Below are 23,058 nucleotides of genomic sequence, written 5' to 3' on the forward strand. Positions count from 1 at the left end.
ATGAGGCCACTTCCTTGTGCGCTGGTTATGAAACCACTCTGTGACCTTCGGTCAGTCATGCCTTTCTCTGGGCTTCACTTTCAGCTTCTGTACAATGACTGTCAGACTTCTGACTCCCTGAAATTCTGGCCAGAGGGATGGCCTCCCCTAACTCTTGGTGACCAAAAGCTGACAACAGACAGCTTGATGGAGCTTCTTTCCTCTTCCGTGCCTCTGGGCCACAGGAACATACTGCCCTGTCTTCCCCTCTCCCCAGCAAATATAGCAATTCATGCCTACTGCCCTTTCTTGAGGCTTAAAGAAGATCCTTTAGCTCTGAAGCAGATCCTCAGAAGATAAGAAAATGCCACTGATGTGGTTGGAAAAATCTGAGTTGGATGACATGGAAACACAGAGCTCTCCCTTGAGGCGGGATGAGAAGTGCATGGAGGGAGGCCAAAGTCCATCCCTTCCTCGAGCCTCTGGGGACGGGCAGCCCACTCCCTCTTCCAGAACACAATGCCCCCCTTACCCTCCATCCTCTTTGCAGATACTCCCAGGGGTAACTGCTGAGCCTGCAGGATCCTGCTTATCTGGGGGCAAATCAGTCCTACTGTGGATTGTACGGGTTTTTACTGATTTCCCTGTGGGTGATTTATAACTGCCTGCTTCCTATAAGGGTTTGTGGCCAGATGTCAATAAAAACATTCAGAGGGCAGGAGAGTTAAAAATAAAGGACTGAAAAAGGGAGCAGAGACTGTGAAGGAAAGGGGGCAACAGCGCCACCGGCCGGGGCAGGACGACTCTTCAGTTCAGATGACCTAGGAGGAAACCTTGATTTTCAGCTCCTACTGACACATCTAATGTGGATCAGCAGCATCTTGCTTTTGGCTATTGTAAGAATTACAGAGCAAAGAATCGTTATATCTTGAGCTTCCAAGACTGACCCTTCGCTCAGAAAAGAACGGAATTAGAGTGAACTTTTGCATTTAAGAATTTTAAAGTTCACAGGCGTCTGCATTTAAGAACGTCAAATATCCCTTCACAGAAGGACTCTTCATGCAAGAACGTCACCATACTGTTTACACCGCAGGGTCTAGGATTACTTTTGCTTTTTTTGTGTGCGTGAGGAAGATCAGCCCTGAGCTAACGCCTGTTGCCAATCCTCCTCTTTTTTGCTGAGGAAGACTGGCCCTGGGCTAACACCTGTGCCCACCTCCCTCTACTTTATGTGAGACGCCTGCCACAGCATGGCTTGACAAGCAGCACACGGGTCGGTGCCTGGGATCTGAACCTGTGAACCCCAGGCCGCCAGAAGTAGAGCGTGTGCACTTAACCACTACACCACCGGCTGGCCCCTGCTTTTTTTTTTTTTAAAGCAGGAAGTATAAATAGAGGTTCTAAGAGTTAGGTGCATGTCTGAGTCTGATGGCTGGTCTTCAACCCTCCTTGATGTGGCTATAGTGTAAATGCTGACTAAAATGAGCTCGGGGAACACGCAGAACCATACGTGAGGATCCTTTAGCTCAGGGACAATAAGCAGTGCCTTTTTCTTTTTTAATACTTTTTTCTTTTTTTTTCTCCCCAAAGCCCCAGTAGATAGTTGTATGTCATAGTTGTACACCCTTCTAGTTGTTCTATGTGGGACGCCACCACAGCATGGCTTGATGAGCGGTGCGTAGATCCGTGCACAGGATCTGAACTGGCAAACCCCAGGCCACCAAAGCGGAGCGCGCGAACATAACCACTACACCACTGGACCAGCCCCAACAGTGCCTTTTATTTCTGGCTGCAGGTCACTCTCATTTGGTGGTCATGTAAATGGGTTATTTAAATAAATTCTGGCTTCACTAGTTGCAACTAACCAGAGATCAGATCTCTCAGAGGAGAACCAATAAGGCTATTGTTACGGGCGGAACTGTGTCCTCCCAAAATTCAAAGTTGAAGCCCCAGCCTCCAGCACCTCAGCATGTAACTGTATCTGGAGATAGGGCCTTTAAAGAGGTAATTAAGTCAAAATGAGGCCACTAGAGCGAGCCCTAATCCAACCTGTCTGGAGACCTTGTAAGAAGAGGAAATTTGGACACGTGGAGAGACCCCAGGGACGTGTGTGCACAGAGGAGAGACCATGTGTCCTCATGTGAGGACACAGCGAGGTGGTCATCTGCAAGCCAAGGAGAGAGGCCACAGGAGAAACCAAACCTGCTAACACCCTCAAACTGGACTTCTCCAGAACGGAGAAAATAAACTTCTACTGTTTAAGCCAACCAGTCTGTGGTGTTTTCTTTTATGGCAGCCCTAATAAACGAATACAGCTTTTGTTAGAATTTCTTAGCCATATCAGGTTTAAATTCAAATCTGTTTCAAACGTCTAGTCTTTGGAATTGGGATCAATAAATTCTGGGGAATGACTGTTTTAATATCTTTCCAGGCCAACCACAAGGCTCCTTTCAGGGCCTTTCTAATGAAATAAAAGTGTAGGCCCCAAGGATTCCAGTTTTGAAGATGTAAAACTATCTCTATTTGCAGATGACATGATCTTATATATAGAAAGTCCTGAGAAGTCCACTAAAAAACTATTAGAACTAATAAATAAGTTCAGCAAGGTTGCAGCATACAAGATTGATATACAAAAATAAATTGTTTCTATTCACTAGCAATGAACAATAGGAAAATGAAATTAAGAAAACAATCCCATTCATAATAGCATCAAAAAGCATAAAATACTTAGGAATACACTCAACAGAACTAAAAAAACCTTTTACTTTGAAAACAACAAAATATTGTTGAAAGACATTAAAGAAGACATAAATAGATGGAATGCCATCCCATGTTCATAGATCAGAAGACCTGGGGCCGGCCTGTTGGAGCAGCAGTTACGTGTGCGTGCTCTGCTTCGGCGGCCCGGGGTTAGCAGGTTTGGATCCTGGGCACGCACAGACGCACCGCTTGTCAAGCCGTGCTATGGAGGCGTCCTATATAAAGTGGAGGAAACCAGGTAGCCCGAGCCACGGAGCTCAGCGGTAGGAGACAGAGCAGTAATCAGGCAATCACAAGCATGGAAAGGGAGAGCTGATGCAGCAGTTCAAGATGCTCTGGAGGTACAAGGGGGCGTGCACACACACACACTGGAACCACACCACACTCAACACGCACAACATTCCTAAAAGTCAAATCATTTTTGCAGGGTGCACCATTTTTCATCTGCGGCATTTAGAATTCTGCTAGCAAAGACATTCACATATATGTTGTGCTTTTAGAAGTATGGGCACCATCAGGGACGACATCTTTTATTCTCTCGCTGATGTCTCTATAAAATGAAGCTCAAGGACAGGAGTCATTCCTCAGTCTGGACACTCCTCGTATTCTTTCCCCGTCATCAGTAAGGGAGGGCATTGGAAACAGAGAGGAATGTGACCTGCTACAAGGACACCAGCACTGCTCCTCTGGGCGTTCAGCTGGAAAGTTCCCAGATCACATCTGTTCCACTCCTTTCATCCCATACAGACCTGGCCCAATAAAGGCATCACGTGATGCCCATTTCCCTGTCTTGTGGCTCCTCAGCTGCTGACAGGCATGAGAGAGAATCTTAGCTCAGCAGGAAAAGTGACTCTGTTTCTCACACGGTGTCTGTTCCCTACTGATTCAGCCAACACTGAGAAGGGAAGTTCTGGATGTCTCCTGTTCTGATACCGTTTTTCCTAACTCCAGACTTAACCAGGGTCCAAGCTTCACAATATCCCTGAAATAGCCTTGAGGCACATCCTAAGATGGTGGCCCATCCATTTGTATTCGTTTGTGCAGTATTCTCTTTGGAGAAGTTGGTGTTGGGTGCTTTGGGCACTGTGTACCAGCACACAACTAGGAAACGCACAACCCAGTGCATGGGGGGAGTGGGCACTGGCCTGCAGATTCTGGGCAGGCTGAGCCAGGGCTGTGCTGGGAAACAGCCCTCACCCTCCCTGAAGCTCTCCCTGGCTGCCCATCGTTGGGAGCAGTAGCGAATTAATGTGATCCAGGCTCCAAAAATAGTAGCCAGAGCATCTAAAATTGCCCCCATCCTGGGCCGGACCAGTCCCCTGGGAATGTTGGCATTTCTAGAACGTCCCCATTCACCCAGAGTGCCTTGTGTCAGACCCCAGTGGGGCTCTGGGCAACTGTTAAGCTCTCTTGGTTCCATTTGCTCCTGCCCAGTCCCTCTCGACTCCGCATCACTTGCACTGCTTCCGGACAGGAAGTGCTCAAGATTTATGCCTGCCCTTACTAAGTCCAAGGCCTTCAACCTGGCACATGGCTCGGAAGGGCAGAAAGCACCCCTTGGAGAGTGGCCTGGGTAGCTCTCTGTCATTAGCTGTGACTTAATTCCTAAGAATGAAGACTGCAGAAACAGAATCACATGGAGAGGCCTGAGCTTCTGGCTTGCTGCTGATGCCGAAGGAAGCCCTCTCCACAGCAGTTTGTCTTTCTCTGATAAAATTATTCTGGGGTCCCAGAGAATTTTATCATCATGAAGACTTCTCACTCCAAGCATGCCTCAGTGCCTCTGCACATCCTGTTCTCTGTGTGTGGAATGCCCTTCATTCCCACTTCCCTGCCTGGCAAATGCCCCATCACCTTCTTCTGCGATGACTTGCTAAGGGCAGGGAACTTGGGGTGTTCAAATTTGTCTGCAATGAAAGCTTCTGAATGACCACCAGGCTATATTCCACGTCTAGAGATTCACGCCCCCACTCTCCCACCCACTGATCAACCAGGATTCCAGGGTGCCTTGCCCATGGGACAGGAGTGATTCACGGAATGAGCATCTCCCCTGTCTCGTGGAAACTGACCTCCGATCTTCTAACGATTAAGTGGTTGGGATCTATAATGGTTACGTGGGCATGCTGATTGAAATACAGTTTGAGTGTCTCTCAGCTTAAAGATCATGCACTTTGGTTCCAATTTTCTTAGCCATGACCTTTGTACTGATGCTTTAGTGGCTCCACTTTGCCTCCCTAAGAGATACCCATGCAGCACAGAACAGAGAAAGTGCTCGAGGGGTGGGGAGGGAGGACAAGTTAATCGATGCCTCAGTTTCCATCTCTGTAAAATGGAGATAATCGTTCCCACCTCAAGATGGTCAAGGGAATGGATTGAGGAGTGTAAACGACTTGGCACAGAGTTGCTGCTTTGGGGGGACATCTGCAGTTTTTGCCCATTTGGCACCCAGTCCCTGTTCTTCTGGAAACAGCAGCATCCTTATCATCCCTGTGCTTGGGGTGGGGGTGGTTGATGCCACTGTGGGAGTGGGCCTGTAACACGGGCCTGGCCCAGCAGAACACCCAGGCCCTGGCCCCGGGGATTAATTGAGGCATGGCCAGGGGATCCAGACTGGGCCAATAAATTCAGCTTGGTGACTTTTGTTGGAACTATTGGGGAGTTCTTGTTGCTGGGGTTTCTGCAAGATAGGATGTAAGCCAGGAACTCAAGTACCACTGTGCCATCACGAGGGAGAGGCCACCTGAAAACAGATCCAATACCAAGGACACTTGAGAGATAGGGGGAATGAGCCCCATGGACCCAGACATTTCTGAAACTGCCCTAGACTTCTCAGGTATGTGACCCAGAAAATTCTGATTATTGTCTAATCAAAATTGAATAAGTTTCTGTTCCATGCAAACAAGAATCTTGGCTAATGCAAAGCTCACCAGATTTGGTTTACCTTCTCCCTTCCTGCTGCCATTGCCCTGGGGGGCCTCCTTAACCCCTGGGGGACTATGCCACGGCTCATCTCTCTGTCCTCCCTGTCCACAGTCTCTTCCCCTTCAGTCCGTCTTCCACCACACTGATGGTTCTCAAACATGGGCTTAGTCACGTTACTCCTCAGCTTAGAAGACTCCTTGACTCCCCACTGCCTGGAGAGCGAGTCCCCACTGCCTCGCTCCACCTACAAAGCCCTCCAGAGTCTGACCCTAACTCCCTTTCAAGCTTATCCCTCAGGACCCTCTCCCCCAACTCCTCGCATGCTGCACCTGATTCATATCAACCTGTTCCACACTCGGAAACACTTCCCCCACTCTCCCACCTTTTGCCTCTCCCTGAAAACCTTCCACTTCTTATCTATCTGCCAAAATCCCACCTACTCGACTATCTTCTCTTCCAAGAAGACTTCACAGAAGGCCAAGGCAGAATAAATGTCTCGCTGCCCTGAACTTACTCCCTTGTTGTATATGGTACCTGTCAACCTGTCTTCAAGTGAGAATAATGTACACACATTTTGAGAGCAGGGAGCACATCTTACTCGATTCTGGATCCCCTTGGGTCCTTGCACAAGCTTTGTCCGCCATATGCCCTGGGTAAATTGGCTGACACAAGACTCCACCTTCCAGCTGACAAACTGTGAATCCCCTGCCCGTCCCCTCAACCATACTCTAAGAGAGGAGATCCTAACCTTTGGGCTATATTTCTTCTTTACCAGGAAACTTCTTTTTTTTTAATTGTGATAAAATACACATAACACAAAATTTACAATTTTAACCATTTGAAAGAGTACAATTCAGTGGCGTTAAGGACATTCATAATTTTGTGTACTGTCACCACTATCTAGTTCGAGAACTTTTTCATCACCCCAAATGGAAACCTCGTACCCATTAAGCAGTCACTCGCCATACCTCCCTTATTCCTTCTTATGACTGAATAATATTCCATTGCGTGGATGTACTACATTTTGTTTATCCATTCATCAGTTGATGGACATTTGGGTTGTTTCCACCTTTTGGCTGTTGTGAACAGCATTGCTACAAACATTATTGTACAAGTTTTGTTTGAACACCTGTTTTCAGTTCTCTTGGGTATATACCTAGGAGTAGAATGGCTGGGTCATATGGTAATTCTGTGTTTACCAGGAAGCTGCTTCTACTTGGCATCTCCAGTCTTTGCCAACATCCTGGGTCTGCTTGGCTGACTTCACCATCAGCTCTTTAGAAGGGAGCTATTTCATCCTGATTGTTGTCTCCTGATGGCAATGCTTAGAGGGTGCTTCTAGTTAACCTCTTGCTGTTTAGAGCTTTCTATTGACTAAGCTATTTCAGACCCACTATTTAATTTGTTCCTCATAGCAGTACTACAAGGTAGATACTTTTACATCCATTTTTCAGATGAGGAGTCTGAGGCTCCGTGGGGTGAAGCAACTTGACAAAGTCACACGGCCATTAGGGGCCCAGTGAGACTGACTCCCAGCCCAGTGCCCTTTCCACACCACTACTCTCAATTTGCCTCTCTGTCCAAGGTCTTTTTTTAAAATAATCATCTTCTGAAATTTATTATCAAATTCACCATTGTTTAGCAATGCCCCTTGCCAGATGACTAGACAATGCTGGCACAGACTTTTGCACACACTCTGCCAATTGGCACCTCATTTATAATCCAAACTTTTTTCTTTGCCTGCACCAAGGAGATCAACTTTTGCCTTTTCTGGGTCTTCTGGGACCTTCTGGAATCCTGGGTTAATGTTCCCTTTTGATGTTGATACGAAGCTAAATCTAGGTGTGTCCCACAAGTTCAATCCTAGCTCTCAGAATTTCCTCCCTATTCTTCTGTTCAACCCAAGAGCATCTCCTTCCTCTTCTCAGGAGGAAATGATCTCTTGGACTGGGGAGTCCCCTGACCTCTTTGGAGCAGAAAAGAGGCACAATGGCTTCCAGCCTGATGTGATAGAATTGGGCCCAGCCTCTTCCTTGGAAGCTTCCAACTTCAGTATCCTAGTTTCAAGTGGAACCACGTGGGAGACTAAAGAATAAGGCAAGCAAAATAGACAACAGATAACAATGAGAACATTCACCATTCATCACAGGCACACCACGTGCCTGATGCTGTAGGCATATTAGCTCACTCAATCCTCCTACTGCTCTAGGAGGCAAATGGTATTTTGAAGATAAGAAAACTGAGGCTCAGCGTGGTGCTGTGACTTCTCTGGAGGAACAGGGCTGATGGGTGGCCCAGGAGGACTGGAAACCAGCAGAGCTCATGCTGTCCCCACACTGGCCACCGTCTGCCTTCCAGGGAGAAAGTTTCTGGGCTAAGTGGCCCACTTAGAGCCTTCCTTGGCAGTTCTGCAAGCAGTGAGGGCTTTCCAGACATCACGTGATCCACCTCGGGTCCGCTCAAGCAAGAACGTCCCCAGCCAATTTCTGCCAAAATATTCTCTGCAACCCTCATTCTGGGTGATGTTGTCAGGGGCTGAAAATAAAGATTCTGTGTTTCAGTACATTTGGGAATATCAGCATGAGATGGGTTTCTGTCCTGCAGGACTTCTCAGCCTTTAAGAAGCAGATATGCAGTATAAATCTCCAAGTGGGAGAGAAAGTACAGAATGTTTCCCAAGCTTATTCGACCATGGAATGTGTTTTCAAGGAGTACCTCAAGGTGTCCACCTCAAAGCACTAGTTGGAGATGTCCCCAACCCTCTCAGATTAGTGGGGGTCCAGAGGTGAGAGACCAGAGCGGTTGTGCACGTGTGCTCTGGAGCCAGGCTGCCTGGGATCACATCTCAGCCCTGCCACGTAGTAGCTGCATGACCTTGGGCAAGTTACTTAGCCTTTCTGTGCCTCAGTTTCCTCATCTGTAACACGTGAGTGATGATAATAATGTAGATTATATAATGCACATGAACTTTTTAGAACAACATTTGGCACATAGTCAGTGCTCACTAAATGTTAGCTGGCATTTGAATCCTTCATAAACCTTGCAGAGGGGCATTTCCCACACTGCATCAGGAGCAGTTGTCCACACCTGGCACTTCCCACCCCAGGCCCACAGCCTCTCATTTTATCAAACCTCTCAGCGAGGATTGCGCAAAGCCCGTTAAAAGACGTCCCTGGTTCCCTAGGAATAACTCTTCCTATACTGAGGCTGCGAAGGCCTCCTTCTACTTCTACTTCATGTTTTTCTCCCTCACAGAAAGACACATAAGAGTCAGAAGACCGAGATTCTAAACCCAATTCACTCATTTTCCAGTGGGTTCTTGAGTTTCCTTCCCTATAACATAGGATGTCACAAGCCTGTAATCGAGGGGCACGGCACAGAGAGGGGAGGAGTTAGAGCACTAGGGAAGCCGAGGGGCTGCATGGCTAAGCGGCAGGGAGAGGGCAGCACCAGTGACAGGTGGCAAGTATCTTCCCCTTGGGGAAATGGGAGAGGGTACCTGTGACAAGGGTGCTTGGGTAGTGAATCAAGACAATTAACAGTAGCTGCTGCAACAGACTCCAAATCTCAGTGGCTTTGAATGTACATCTTGCTGACTTAAGTTTAATGCCAGTTGGGATGACTGCCTCCATCTTGTAGCAAGAAGTCCTATAACAGAAAGTCCTATATGGAATATATATCCAGCATTATGTGGGTATACAGATGCCAAGAATTCCTGGATGACCCTGGCTGCCAAAGCCATTCTCTTCTGTTGTCCAGTTGATGCTCCCTCACCCTTCTTGGAGAAGTAAGACCTTGGAGGAGGGTGTGCATTTGCCTCTGAGTTAATTTTCCCAGCTTTTCTAGGACTTCTCTCCAAACTCTGAGTCTCGTTGGCCACATTACAGTTCCTTAATGTCTGGCCTCTGGGAGGCCTCAGGCTCTGCAGGAGCTGTTAGTTGCCTCACTAATTCTCCACCTGTGGCAGAGACGATTAGTGCCCCCTGCATACTCCTGTGCTCCTCTGCACTTGCCAGCCTCCCTTGCAGTTGGTTGGGGCCGTGCCACTAGCTCTGGCCAACAGACTCTGCCTCGGTTGAGGCACCGAGAGCCTGCCTCCAGCATCCCTCTCTCCCTCTGCTGAGATGGCTCTAGAGGCCAAGTGCTTCATGGGAAAGCTGGAAGGACCAACTCAGGAGCAAATGCACCCCCTTCCCCTAGGTCTCACTTCTCCACTGAGGGGGCGGGGGGTGGGGGGGTGGAAGCCTCAGTTGGGTAAGAGAGGAGAATGGCTTTGGCAGACAAGGCCATTCAGGAATTCTTGGCATTTATACAGGCATTTAATGCTAAATATATTTTCCATATAAGATTTTCTGTTATTAAACTTCCTGCTGTAATTTGGGGTAATCGTGTGGCCTGTGATTCAGATATTCCCAGGAGTATCATGGGACAGGGTGGCAGGCAGCATGCTTGGACTCTAATATGCACATGAACCACCTGGGGGTCTTGTTAAGCTGCAGATTCTGACTCAGGAGGTCTGAGGCAGCACTCAAGAGTCTGCATTTCTAACAGCTCCCAGGTGATGCTGATGCTGCTGGGCCCTAGACCATGCTCTGAACGGTAAGGTGATGGGGCAGGGTGGACTTATCCATTAAGAGTGGTAGGAACAGTGCCTAGCGCCCATGAAAATGTTCCAATTTCTTCTAAAATCAGAAGAAAAAAATGAACTTTAAGGTCAAAGAAAATGTTTTAATAGATGACATTAATATATTTGTCTTTATACCGACAGAGTTATAAAACACATTTCTCAAGGAAGAAGTGGCTCATGAAGGCCAAGTGCCCAGGACCACAAAAATCCTCCTGTGGCCCTGGGGGTGGGCGGGGGGCAGCGGGAGGGGGACAGTGGGAAGGCTTATGCTACCTATAGTGCCTAAAACTGTGAAATCCACAGAATTCATGAAAGGTTATACAAATAACACGGCTCCATGGTCCTCTGGAAGGATCAAGTAAGATTCAGTCTGGAAACATAATATGCATGTGGTACTTAGCTGCTTAAACCATTTTCCTGGGTCTCCTCAAGTTCTTCAGATCTCCTCCACTTAGGGAGCTCTGAGGGGCACCCAATGCCTCCTGGGGGCCCCCAAATTCTAGTGCCTATGAAGTTCATCTCTTCCAAAGGACTGAGATCCAGGCTTTTTGGCCCACCTCCAGCACATGGGACACACCCAACGGCTCCCAGAGCTGGAGAGCTGGAGCAGCTGGCCCTACGGGGTGACAGAAGAGGGACCAGGCTCCGGAGGCTGCTTTTACTAGTGACAAACACAGACCATCGTCTCTCATCTGAGCAGCAAATGTCCAAAGCATGAGTCAAATGCCTTGTTAACAAGAAAGAGAATGTCCTTCAGCAGTAAATGTTTTCTTAAAAACCCAGCCTTCTATTTACTTTGGACCCGGCGCCAGTTCTGACTGTCCCTAAAGGCACTGCATGGGCTTTTAGAGAATGAACAATAACAGCTGACTCTTCTAACACACCTACAATCCTCCTCGTCACAGATGCAGTCTGACACAATCATTGCTCTGGGATGGCCTCAGTCACACAACTGCTGGGGCTAACCCCTGGGCTTTGAGGGGTGAATGGTTCACAGATGAAGAAACCAAGGTCTCGGAAGGGAGAAGCAATTTGCTCAAGGGCACAAAATGAGTTGGAGGCAGAGCCAAGCCTAGACCCTGAGACCACTGCTTATATACTCTCTTCATTTCAACTTAAGAGGTGATACCAGGGGTGGATATTAGAAGGCCTTCACTGTCTTCAAACCTGGGAGGGTTCATTCATTCGTTCATTCATTCACTCCCTCAATATCTACCAAGAACCTGCTACAAACTTGCCATGGTGCTACCTTCCCTTGCTACCTCTCTATAAACCCACAAGGATCTAACCTTTTTTGAAATCTTACTGACCCAGCTTCTACTCCCTCCTGGCCTGACAGCATCCAGTGTGAGATTCTCACTGTTGATGGGCTATACACACTTTGCACCAAGGGGAATCTAGCCTGGACTTTGCCACTTTCCACTTAGTAATCTTTAGTGAACTAGTAAACCACACAAAGCCTCAATTTTCTCGTCAGTTAAATGGAGATAATACTATTACCTATTTCACAGAGTGTTGCAAAAATATGAGATAATATTTGTCAAGCACTTAACACAGTATTTTAGCCAGTGTTCAATTAACCATAACTGTGCTAGTGATGATAATAAGTACAGTCATGCACCGCATAATGACATTTTCATCGGTGACTGATCACATATACGATGGTAGTCCCATAAGATTAGTACCATATAGCCTAGTGTGTAGTAGGCTGTACCATTTAGGTTTCTATAAGTACTGTAGAGGAGGAAGAAATTTTCCTCTACCTTGCTAGTTTCTTCTAGCTGGTCTAAGAATTAAATTGACACGAGACAGATTAACAGGATAAAAAGAGACAAAAGTTTAATAACATGTATACACGGGAGAAACCCAGGAAAACCAAGTAACTTGCCAAAATGGCCAAAGCCAGTCACCTTAAATACCATCCTCAGCTAAAGACAATAGAAGATGTTGGGGTTGGGGAGAGGCAGGGACTTCAAAGGGGAGAAAGGCAATTCACAGGTAAGTGAAAAGGAGCAAACATTTGGAAAACAAGTGTTTGGCCACACAGAAACAGAAGAACACAGAGGGGAGCCCAACAAACAGTCTTTTCTAGGTTCCTCCCTGTCCACCACCTAGTTCATGTTATGCTAAGGTGATAGCTCACGTCCTGAGACAGGTTTTTTTATCTGAATTCTTTTAGGCAGTTAAGGGAGAGGTAACAAAAATTTTCCAAGTCTTTTGTTTCTTAAAAATAATCAGCCTAAAATAATCCTCATGTTAAAGAGACAGTTGGGAGTGGGCAAATTTTGTTCCCCTTAAGTACACTCTATGATGTTCGCACAATGATGAAATCATACAATGATGAAATCGCATTTCTCAGAACGTATCCCCATCATTAAGTGATGTGTAACTGCACATTATTATTACTCTTGTAATTGTCATGTGAAAAAGCCCCTGGAGATTTCAGCAAGTGGAAGCTTCCCCTCCAGGACTCTGAAAGGTCAGGCTGTCTTTGTTTGCATGTCTGAGCAACTTCTGTGTTTTATAGACTGTAGGAATCATGATAGAGGGACAACTCGCCAAGCATTTCTGGATCTAATGTGCCAGACCCTTGAGCTCCATCACCACATCCATCTTTCTCTGCCTGGGCCCAGCTGACCAGAGAAACAATCTGCTTCTATCAGTGTAAGGCCCTGTGAACCCCAGACCTGTCGGGAATGTTGGCTGTACATGGGGACAATAGCAAGAAAATGAGGCTGCCCTCTGATGTACAATCACATGAAAAACCTACACACGAGGGACATGATTAGTCGTATATGGAAGTAACCCAAGAAATTGTCTGTAAATGTGGCTGAAGAGTTGGGAGGCTTGACTGGGATCTCCAGAAGACAGGACAGGAAGACAATTACAAGTTGGCAGGTGACAACATCCTTTGGAGAGACTTTTGCTTTCAGCAATTTCCCCTTTTCTAGAAGGAACCTCTACATTTAAGGGATAGCTCCCTATGGCCACATCTATACCCCATGATCCTGTCCCCTGACCATGGCTGATTGATACTGACCCAAGCTGGACCCATCAGGTTCTCTCTCCCCAGACCTCAGACAGAGACCAGGAGCCACTGGAGCCTGGTCAGTCTAAGGGCTGTGCCCTAGAGTGGTGGTCTTCAGAGCAGAGTAGGTGTGCCCAGGGAATGTGCAAGACAATCCAGCGGAATGTGAGAAGACAATCTGAAACTGTTACTTATTTTTACTTCCTTAGTATTAAATAAGCAGATTGACCATGGTGCCTTCATTCAGTCCATGTGTCGAAAGGTCACTGTCACATCCAGTTTGTGAGATGTTCTGAGGGAACAGGGGCAATTCTACAAAGGGGACTCACATAGCACTCTTGTATTCATTTGCTTTCAGTGAAGTGTGACACAGTTTGTATGTGCCCAAGTAAGTGGATTAGTGAAACATATTTATCTAGTTTTAACCAAACCAACCATCATAAAATGGGCATGTGGCTTAAAAATGCCCCTGCAAAAATTGTGGAGTGAAGACACTACTGCTAATAACACCACAAGCAACTCTCAAAAATTTTTTGCAATCTGGTGGATAAAACTGAAAATTTTACTTGCAGTTTTACAAACAATTCAGTAAGTAAGGATGCCCTTCCAACACATCAGCTATCCGAGCAGGTTATCCTCTGCCCGCCCTCTCTCTCTCCCTGCCCTGCCTCCTGATCCATTCTCTGCTCTGTGCACCCAGATAACACCTATGGGATGTATCATGGGAGATTCCATGCTTGCTGGCTGAGTTTGGCCAAGGGACCAGCAGGAGATGGGAGCAGAGAGAGGCAGGAGCATTTCCTCCCTGCTCCCTCCTTGCTTCAGCACTACCTCTCAGGCAGTGGCTGTATCCCTCCATAGCTACAGCTCATTCTGATGGACCCTCTTCCCTGGCTCCAAATAGAAATAAGAAATAAGAAAGAGCTAGAAATAAGAAGAGCTAATGCTTACTGGGTACAAAGAACAGATACTGGGCTAAGGGATTTAACTCTGCAGGGTGGGCACTATCGTTATCTCTGTCTTATAGGAGAGGAAACTGAGGCTCAGAGAGATTAAGTGCAGCTCGAGGTACGCAGCTAGTCAGTGGTGGAGCCACACAGTCACTCCAGGGCCCGCACTTTCCTCCAGGGCACTGTGCTGTCTCTAGCACAAGGCAGCATCTCCCTCTACGATAATGAGGGAAGAGCTGGTCAATGCTGTGCCCACCTCCCTACTCGGGGCCTGCACTCTTTTGACCACACCTGTATGAGCAAAGTCAAGGGTGTCTTCAGGCTCTGTTCTGCTTCTGATGAACCAGGAACCTTGGGCTTTCTGGAAACATCCTCTCGGTTAGCGTGTCAGTGGCAGAACACCCCGTGGCCTCTGTGTGTGCCTTCCCAGAGCAGCCACCATGCCATCTGCACCGCACCCCAGCCCTACAGCCCCGCTGTGAGCAGTATACCCTCTGGTCCCTCTCAGTCCTTCCTGCTGGCCCACAGGTTCCTAACTTTCTCTTGGTTTTGCGGGGGTAGCTCAGCTTCCCCCACACCCTGCCCTCACTGATACCCCTGCTCCTAGCACCCCCAATTTCCTCCAAGCCAGTGTTCCCTCAACTTGAGTCATCTGCACACCACCCTCACTTTTTTTGGCATGTTTGTGTGCTACCTAAACATTGATTGATTTAATGTTCTTTAATTTGACTAGCAATGAGCCAGAAAGCCAGGGGTGAAATCCTAGCTCTGCCATTTACCAGCTTTGTGTTGGTGGGTACATTCTTTACCCTCACTGTGCCTCAGTTTCCTCATCTGGATAATAGTAACCACTTCAGGAGGTGCTGTGAGGAGTAATGAAGAACCACAGGGGAAGCTTTAGAACAGCACTGAGCACACAGTAAGCGCTCAATAAGTGTTAGCCACCCTTGTCATTACATTTATTTAAAAAGGAAATTTCAGGGGCCGGCACCGTGGCGTAGCGGTTAAGTACGTGCGCTCAGCTGCTGGCGGCCCGGGTTCGGATCCCAGGCGCGCACCGACGCACGGCTTGTCCGGCAATGCTGAGGCGGTGTCCCACATACAGCAACTAGAAGGATGTGCAACTATGACGTACAAATATCTACTGGGGCTTTGGGGAGAAAAAGGGGGGAAAAAAGGGAGGAGGATTGGCAATAGATGTTAGCTCAGGGCTGGTCTTCCTCACAAAAAAAAAAAAAAAAGGAAATTTCATATCCCTACTATAAATGGCAAAATCAGTATCACCTATACCACAAATAGAGAGGAGTTGTAAAAATAATGAAATGAAAACAGTTATTAAATTCTAGCTATTGCCTGGCAAAGGCTCCGGGCCCAGGGCTTGCCCTCATTTTGTCAAGGCGGAAGACAAGCAAGTGTCTGAAAGAAGGAGAAGGCGTACCAGGCTCAAACAGAGTGGACAACTTGTCCTGATTTCCCTGAACTTCTGGTCTTAGTGCAGAAGGCTCTGCAGCACTCCCGTTCCCAGGCTACTTCAGATGGAGGCTTTCTCCCTCATCCGAAGGATTGACAAGAACTTAAAAGGGAATAACGTTCTTACAAGGCGAGTTCATGTGTTTAGGGCTGAGTCAGTATCCCCCTTATTATCATCTTGCAGAGCAAGCCCACACCCGGGGCCACGCCACACAAGCCCACCTCTGAGAGCTGAGTTTCCAAACGCCACAAACGCATGGAAAAGCCATCATGTGTGTGCTACTGAGACAGTTCCTCCAAAAGACCACATTTGTAAACGCCCCACGAGGGGAACAATGATTAAACTGTTGCACAGCTAAAATGATTCTATATTATACAGCCATTGAAAAATCATGCTTTGAAGTACCTTTAACGATGTGGAAAAATGATCATGATAGAGTGTTCAGTTAAAAAATAGCAGACTAACCAAGATGTCCTTCAGTAGGTGAGTGGACAATAAACTGTGGTCCATCCAGACAATGGAATATTATTCAGAACTAAAGAGAAATGAGCTACCAAGCCATGAAAAGACAAGGAGGAACTTTACTGTCTTATTCCAACTATATGACATTCTGGAAAGGGCAAAACTGTAGAGACAGTAAAAAGATCAGTGACTGCTGGGGTTGGAGTTGGGGGAGGGATGAATAGGTGGAGCACAGAGGATTTTTAGGGCAGTGAAAATACTCCGTGTGATACTATACTGTTGGATACAAGTCATTATACATTTGTCCAAACCCATAGAATGTATACCACCAAGAGTGAACCCTGAGGTAAACTATGAACTTTGGGTGATTATAATGTGTCAGTGTAGCTTCAGCTGTAACAAATGTCCACTCTGGTGCCAGATATTGATAATGGGGGAGGCTGCGCATGTGTCGGGGCGGGGGGTATATGGGAAATCTCTATACCTTCCTCTCAATTTTGCTGTGAGCCTAAAACTGCTCTAAAAAAATTGTCTTTAAAAATTTTTTAAAAACAGACTACAAAACCACATATAGTAAGACCCTCGTTTTATAAAATATAGAGAAACATAAAGAAACACCCCATAATATTAACAATATGTGTCTCTTAGTGATAGGATTCTGGAGGGATTTTTTATTTTATATTTATTTCTGAATTTCTTATTTATACTCATTTGTATATCTTCCAAGAAAGTTTAGCAACGAACATACCTTTTGTTACCAGGAAAAAAATTTGAATAAAAATTATAAATAAAAAAAGTACCAGGAAGAAAGGAAGTCAATTAAGCCCAGCCTTCGCAAACTGCTTTTTATGTCTGTGGCCGACTGGGAGAAGGGTTTTCCGTGTGGCTGACTGCCTGTTACCTGCTTTCCTTCTCCCCTGGAGAAGTCCCTTGCAGAGAAGGTGGGGCTCGGCCAAGGTCATACAGTCGCATTGCCTCTGCATCCCCTCCAGGGAGGCTGCCCTGGCCTGTCGCCTGAACTCAGGATTTGGCTTCCAAGGTCCACGTGGCAAACACAAGTCTTTTCTTGATTTTCCCATCACTTGGACTGTGACATTCGATAACTGACCCAGGACCCAGGTTACTAACTAGACGCTGGTGGCATCTAATGCAGAACGTGCCTGTTTTGGACTTAGGTGGCCTGAGCCAGAATCCCCACTCACCACCTAGCAGCTGTGTGTCCTGAGCCAGAATCCCCACTCACCACCTAGCAGCTGTGTGTCCTTGGGCTTCACCTCTTTCAGCCACAGCGTGCTCATCCTATCACAAGGATTAAACTAAATAGCGGTTCCAGCAGAGATCCTGGCGCAAGATGGGAACTCAATTAATATCCATTTCCTCTCCTCCTTCCTTCTACATTTACCACACGGGAACTCAGTTCCCTATCTCCCTCCACTCAAAGAGCTCCCCAAGAGGTAGGGGCAGAGTCTGGAGGCTCCAAGATCTCTCCTCTCCGTCTATCTAGGCCTCTGTTCCTCCTTGGCCAGTAAACAGAATTCCTCTGCTGACTGCCAAGCCACAGAGAGGATGACTGAGGGGCAGCCCAGTGGCTCCATGGGGCGACCCAGGAGAGGTGGCAGAGGGGAGGGCATGGATAACTTGAGATCTGCACCTTGCATCCTCTCTAGCCAGACTAGAAGAATCTGATCATCAGGCACACACACATAATAAAACCAGGGCCATTTAACCAGAACACACTTTACGAGCATTATGTACATCTCTTCATCAAAAAAAAAATTGATCTGAGCACCTATACACTCCTGGCATCATTCTGGGTGCTGGACACATAGTGGAGAATGAGAGAGGGTCTCTGCCCTCACAGGGCTCAGTCTCCATTCCTGCTGGAGGCGTGGGGTGCTCCATCCACCTTTATAACCAAGACTTAGAGGAAAGAGGCAGGGACCATTTGGGAAGCTGAGAACCCATATGTGTAGTTCAGCCCATCAGGCAAGGAGTCTAGCTTCCTCTCACAGAGACTCACAGAATCCTTCACCCCAAAACTCTGAGCCCATTGGGCCCGCTGGGAATTAGTTTCAAGTAGAAGGCGTTACATGGCCCTAACTATCCTCATCCAAGACACTAAATCCCCTGCTCTGTCACTGGGTGGCTGGGTGACTGTGGATAAGTCATTTTACATCCCCTACTCCTCGTGTCCTCATCTGTAAAATTGAGGTGAAGTTACATTCCTCAAGGCATTGCTGAAAAGAGCACATGAAATCACGCGTGGAGAACCTCAGAGTCAGAAGAGAGTTGGTGCTTACCCCACTGCCCTCTCAGAAATAGTACCCACCCGAGACGAACAGAGCATGGTGGTTAAGAGCAGAGCCTCCAGAGACGGGCTACCTGCGGTCAAATGGCAGCACTACCTCTCACCAGCTGTGCGACCTCTCTGTCCTAAAATGTCCCCATCTACAAGATGAGGGTAGTAACAATAATCCCTGCTTTGTAGAGTTGTGGGAGTTGTGTTACTGTATGGCAAGTGCCTAGAACAGCGTTCGAGGCATAGTATAAATGGCGTGTTTGCTTTTTTTCTTCCAGAACACGTTTATGGGGATCACTCATTATGTTGTAGCAATTAGCACGTGATTCTCTCTCCCAGGTGATCTTAGAGGGTATGCAGGAACATCCCACATACTACCAAGCATAAAGGAAGGTACAGAGGCTGTGAATACAAACAGCCATCCCCAACACACACACACACACCACTGAATCAGTGGTCAACATGACAATGACAACTGTGTTGTCCATTAGGTCAAAAATCACAAGCCACCATTTAAGGCAGGAGTATACCCTCACACTCACAGCTATGTTGAGGGGCAGGAGCACTGGAGCTAGAGTCATACAGACTTGAGTTCAAGTCCCAGCTCTGCTCTTTCTTAGTGGTCTGACCTTAGGCAAGTCACTTAACCTGAGTTTCTTCCCCGTAAAAGTGTTGGGGTGAGGTTGAAGGGAGTTAACTCCACCTGTCTCACCAGCATGTCATTGCCCCCTGGTAAGGACAAGGTAATCCTTCGCAGGCTCTAATGCCCTAGTGCTCCCAGCATAACAGTCCTGGGACACTTCCTCCTGTTTCCTGCAGGAGATCCAGCTCGGACAGGCCTGCGGGCTGCTTTTCTTTCCCCTGAGATCCCCCAAGAGCAACCTGAAGAGTGTTAAAAGCACAGCAGCTGCCGAGCTCTGGGAGGCAGGAGCTGGCCAAGAGTCCCAGACTCTGCACTCTGTTTACTCAAACTGCAGAGCATCTCTAGGCTTTTACAACTGTTTCCTGGGCAGGAAGGAGCAAGACAGCTGGGCCCCCGTCTGGCCTCTGGTTTCCACTGGTCTTTCCTTTGGAGAAAGCCAGCTTGAGTGCCTTTCACTCTAGCTTCAACCAAGCTCCTGGAGGTGAGCAGGGCTTGGGGTTCAGGCCAGGCACATGCACCCCCTCTAGGGGTGGGGGGAAGACAAAGTTGGAGAGAGAAGGAGAGACCGGGACAGAGATAAAAACAGGGGCTGCGACCAGAACACAGGACAGGAGGGGCAGGGAGAGAAACAGGGGCAGGGTCAAGGATGGAGACAGGGCTGGGCCAGCACGGGGTCCATGGTGGGGGGTGGGGGGTGGCACAGAGTGGGAGGGTGGCCAGAGAGAGTCACAAGTCAGCAAGAGCAGGGCAGGGAAAGGGGTAGCAGGGAGTGAGGGGAAGCCCTGCCTGGTGGGCTCGCATAATCTGGGGACCCTCTCTTGTCCCAAATGGGCTCACAGGAAATCTGGGGTGGGGATCTCCAGGCAGAACCCAAAGTTTCACCCTAACCTGTGCAGGCTTTCCACTGGCAAGCAAAAGGAGCACGATTTAGTTAGGTCAGGACTGGCAAGATTCAGTTCTCATTTAAAAATTATGATAGCAACAGTACAAACACTCAGCTGAAATGCCATCCAACAAAGCGAACTCCCCTGGAGTTCCCCTGGAAAGTTAAAGTCAAGAGCCCCCATCCCAGCACCCTGTACCTTTAAGGAGGAGAAGGGTTCCCTCCGCTCCCGGCTGAAGAGGCAGGTTATTCTTGGATATAGCGATGACTTACCTAAAACTGAGTTATTCCCCTTTCCTCCTCTGGCCAGCCTCTCTTCACTCTGGGGAGCTTTTACCATTTAAGGTCAATGTTACATCTGGCTCCGGAGCTCGGAGCTGAGAAGCCTCTGGCTGCCGAGCCTTGGCCGCCGCCTTCTCTGAGAGGGGCTGGGACTTGAAGCCCAGAGCTCCTCGGGGAGCCCCCTCGGCCGGCTCAGGGGGCTAGCGGCAGGGGAAGCTGACCAGGCCGGCCCCGGGGCTCAGGGCAGGCTGGGTCTGCGAGGCAGCAACTCGCCCTGGGCCCCTCCCGCGGGCAGCCGCACAGAGGATGGCAGTGCCCACGGGCAGCTCATGCCGCCCAGACTGTGCTGGCCAGACGGGGACCAAGGGAACTCTGCAGATCCGCCTCCCAGCCTGTCATCTCCAGCAAGCATGTGAGCACAAGACGCTGGCCTGGCGCCAGGAGAAACTGGGAACATTTCCTGTCCCGGGGATTCGGGGGCGGGGACTGCTCCCACCTTAAACCCTTGGGATTACCAGAGAGAAGGGCCTGGGAGATTCAGCTAATCCCAGACCTGGCACCAGCCCCGGGGGCTTCATTTTCTGCTCCTGCCCTCAGCAGCCCTGTGGTCTTCACACCGTGGAGCCTCAGTCTCGTCATCTCTAAAGTGGGAATAATAGTGGGCTATAGGAGGATGAAAGGAGGTCACATTGAAGAGTTTAGCACAGTGCCAGCACCCCATACGTGCTGATCGGCACAAATTAGTTTCCTGCCCCTGCCCAGACACAGGTGAGGAAAGGTTGCCTCTCTCCTGGAAGTCAGCATCCTGTCCCCACTCGTTCCTCACCCACCGTGGGTGCAGTGCCCACCTAGAGCAACATCACGGAGCTCCAGGCTCTGTGGGAGTCACGTGGGGGCTCCAGCAGTCTTCTGAGGTTAGAGGCAGCCCAGAGAAGCCCCTGGGTGGGGTTGCCTGATAAAATACAAGACACTCACCTAAATCTGAATTTCAGATAAACAGCACATAACTTTTTTAGTATAAGTATGTCCCAAATATTGCACGGGACATACTTATACTTTAAAAATATATGTTTTTTATCTGAAATTCTAATTTGAATGCATATCCTGCATTTTTTCTTTTTGCTAAATCAGGCAACTTGAGCCCTGGGCCATCACTTGCCGTCCCAGAAAACATTCACAGGTCATGCTGAGAGCCCTAGGGATTGGTGCTTCAAGGCCTGTGGCCTCAAGCCCCCCGGGTGATGGTTGCCTGGCTGTATACAGTCCTCATCCCCAGCTCCTAGCCATGAGTCAGTCCTGGCAGGCTTTCTCCACCGAGCCTGGCCCGCTGGGCTCCAGTCCTGGACTGTCCCTCCTCCCTGGATGTTATGAGAGATTCCTGACGAGAATGTAGCACATGCTATTACACCCGTAAATGATTGTCATTTTGTAGATGGGACCAGAGGAGACTGTCCTGGGTCCTAGTCATGCTTTCCCTCAGCTGTCTACACCTACCCATCTGCTGGGTACAGGCTCCCACTGGCAAAGCCACATGGTGGTAACTACTAGAATTGTAGGTATAGAGACTAGAAGGAATTTACCAAACTCTTTAGTGCTGTTTCTCCAACTTCATTGTGCATTAGCACCTGCAAGTGTGAAGCTCCTTGGACCCCTCTTCTGGAAATTCTAATTCTGTGAATCTAAAGTGGGACCCACGAATCTGCAGTTCAATTAAGGCCCTCGGGTGATTCTTCTGCATTTGGTCCAAGGACCCCATTTTGCGGAATGATGCTCCAAAGGTTGATCTTATGAATCCAGCAGAAGTCACTACAGAGACAACTAGAAACTGACGTTGAAATGGAACCAAAGGCTTTGTGTGCCTGCGAGGGAGGGTGTGTGTGTGTGTGTGTGTGTGTATACAAACCATATATCAAGCACCTACTGTATTAGATGCTTCCCACAAAAGCTTGCATGCATCCTCACAAGTGCCCTATGAAGTAGAACTATTATACTTTTCCTTCAAAAAGGAAACTGAGACTCAAAGAGGTGAGATGACCTGCTCGATGTTCCACAGCCGGTAAGTGGTAGAGCTGAGAGGTGAACTTAGGTGGCTTGACCCTAAAGCTCTTTCCCCTGTACCACACCGCCTCCCCTACAGCCAGGGTTTCCTAAACTGGGGTTCATGTAGCATTCAGTGGTCTCTGAGCCAACTGAAATGGTATGCAAAACACTTGAGATGTGTGTTTTCCTTGGGTAGAGGCCATAGCTTTCGCCAGACCCACAAAAGGGTCACAAAATAACTTTTAAAATCACTGCATTAATGCAAGCATTTCATAAAACACATTACTAGTGGGTGTGTAAAATGAAACACGCTCTATAGAAGACAATTTAGCGTTATCAAGATTATAAGGCTTGTATTCTTTGACCCAATTCCACTTCCAGAAATTTATTCTACAAACATACTCTCACATTTGGGAAATGACAAATGAACAAGATGATTCTTTGCAGCTTTGTCTATAAAAGCAAAAGGATTAGAAACAACATAAATGTCCACCAATCGGGTGCCATAAAAGATGATAGGGTACAGCCATAACAAAGGATAAGGAAGCTCTTTGGGTACTGATATGAAAAATCTCCAAGATACATGGTTAAGTGGAAAAAGTAAGATAACAAGACAGTATATACACGCACACAAATATACTTATAGGCACACATACACACTCACAAGTACCTGCGTGTGTGTGCACACAATCTCACTAAAAGTAGCACAATA

The 23,058-nt window shown here is 47.8% G+C and overlaps 1 protein-coding gene across 3 annotated transcripts in view; it reads right to left on the reverse strand.

Annotated features, from left to right (window-relative positions):
* IRAG1 (inositol 1,4,5-triphosphate receptor associated 1) overlaps positions 1-20,364 on the reverse strand; it is a 115,576-nt gene extending 95,212 nt beyond the window's left edge. For all 3 annotated transcript variants that reach the window (XM_058544685.1, XM_058544683.1, XM_058544682.1), the window contains exon 1: positions 20,298-20,364. In XM_058544685.1, the coding sequence (XP_058400668.1) occupies positions 20,298-20,364 (67 nt within the window). The remainder of the gene's footprint in view (positions 1-20,297) is intronic.
* Positions 20,365-23,058: the final 2,694 nt, after the last annotated feature.

This window comes from Diceros bicornis, chromosome 7, assembly GCF_020826845.1.
Source record: "Diceros bicornis minor isolate mBicDic1 chromosome 7, mDicBic1.mat.cur, whole genome shotgun sequence".
Lineage (NCBI taxonomy): Eukaryota > Metazoa > Chordata > Mammalia > Perissodactyla > Rhinocerotidae > Diceros > Diceros bicornis.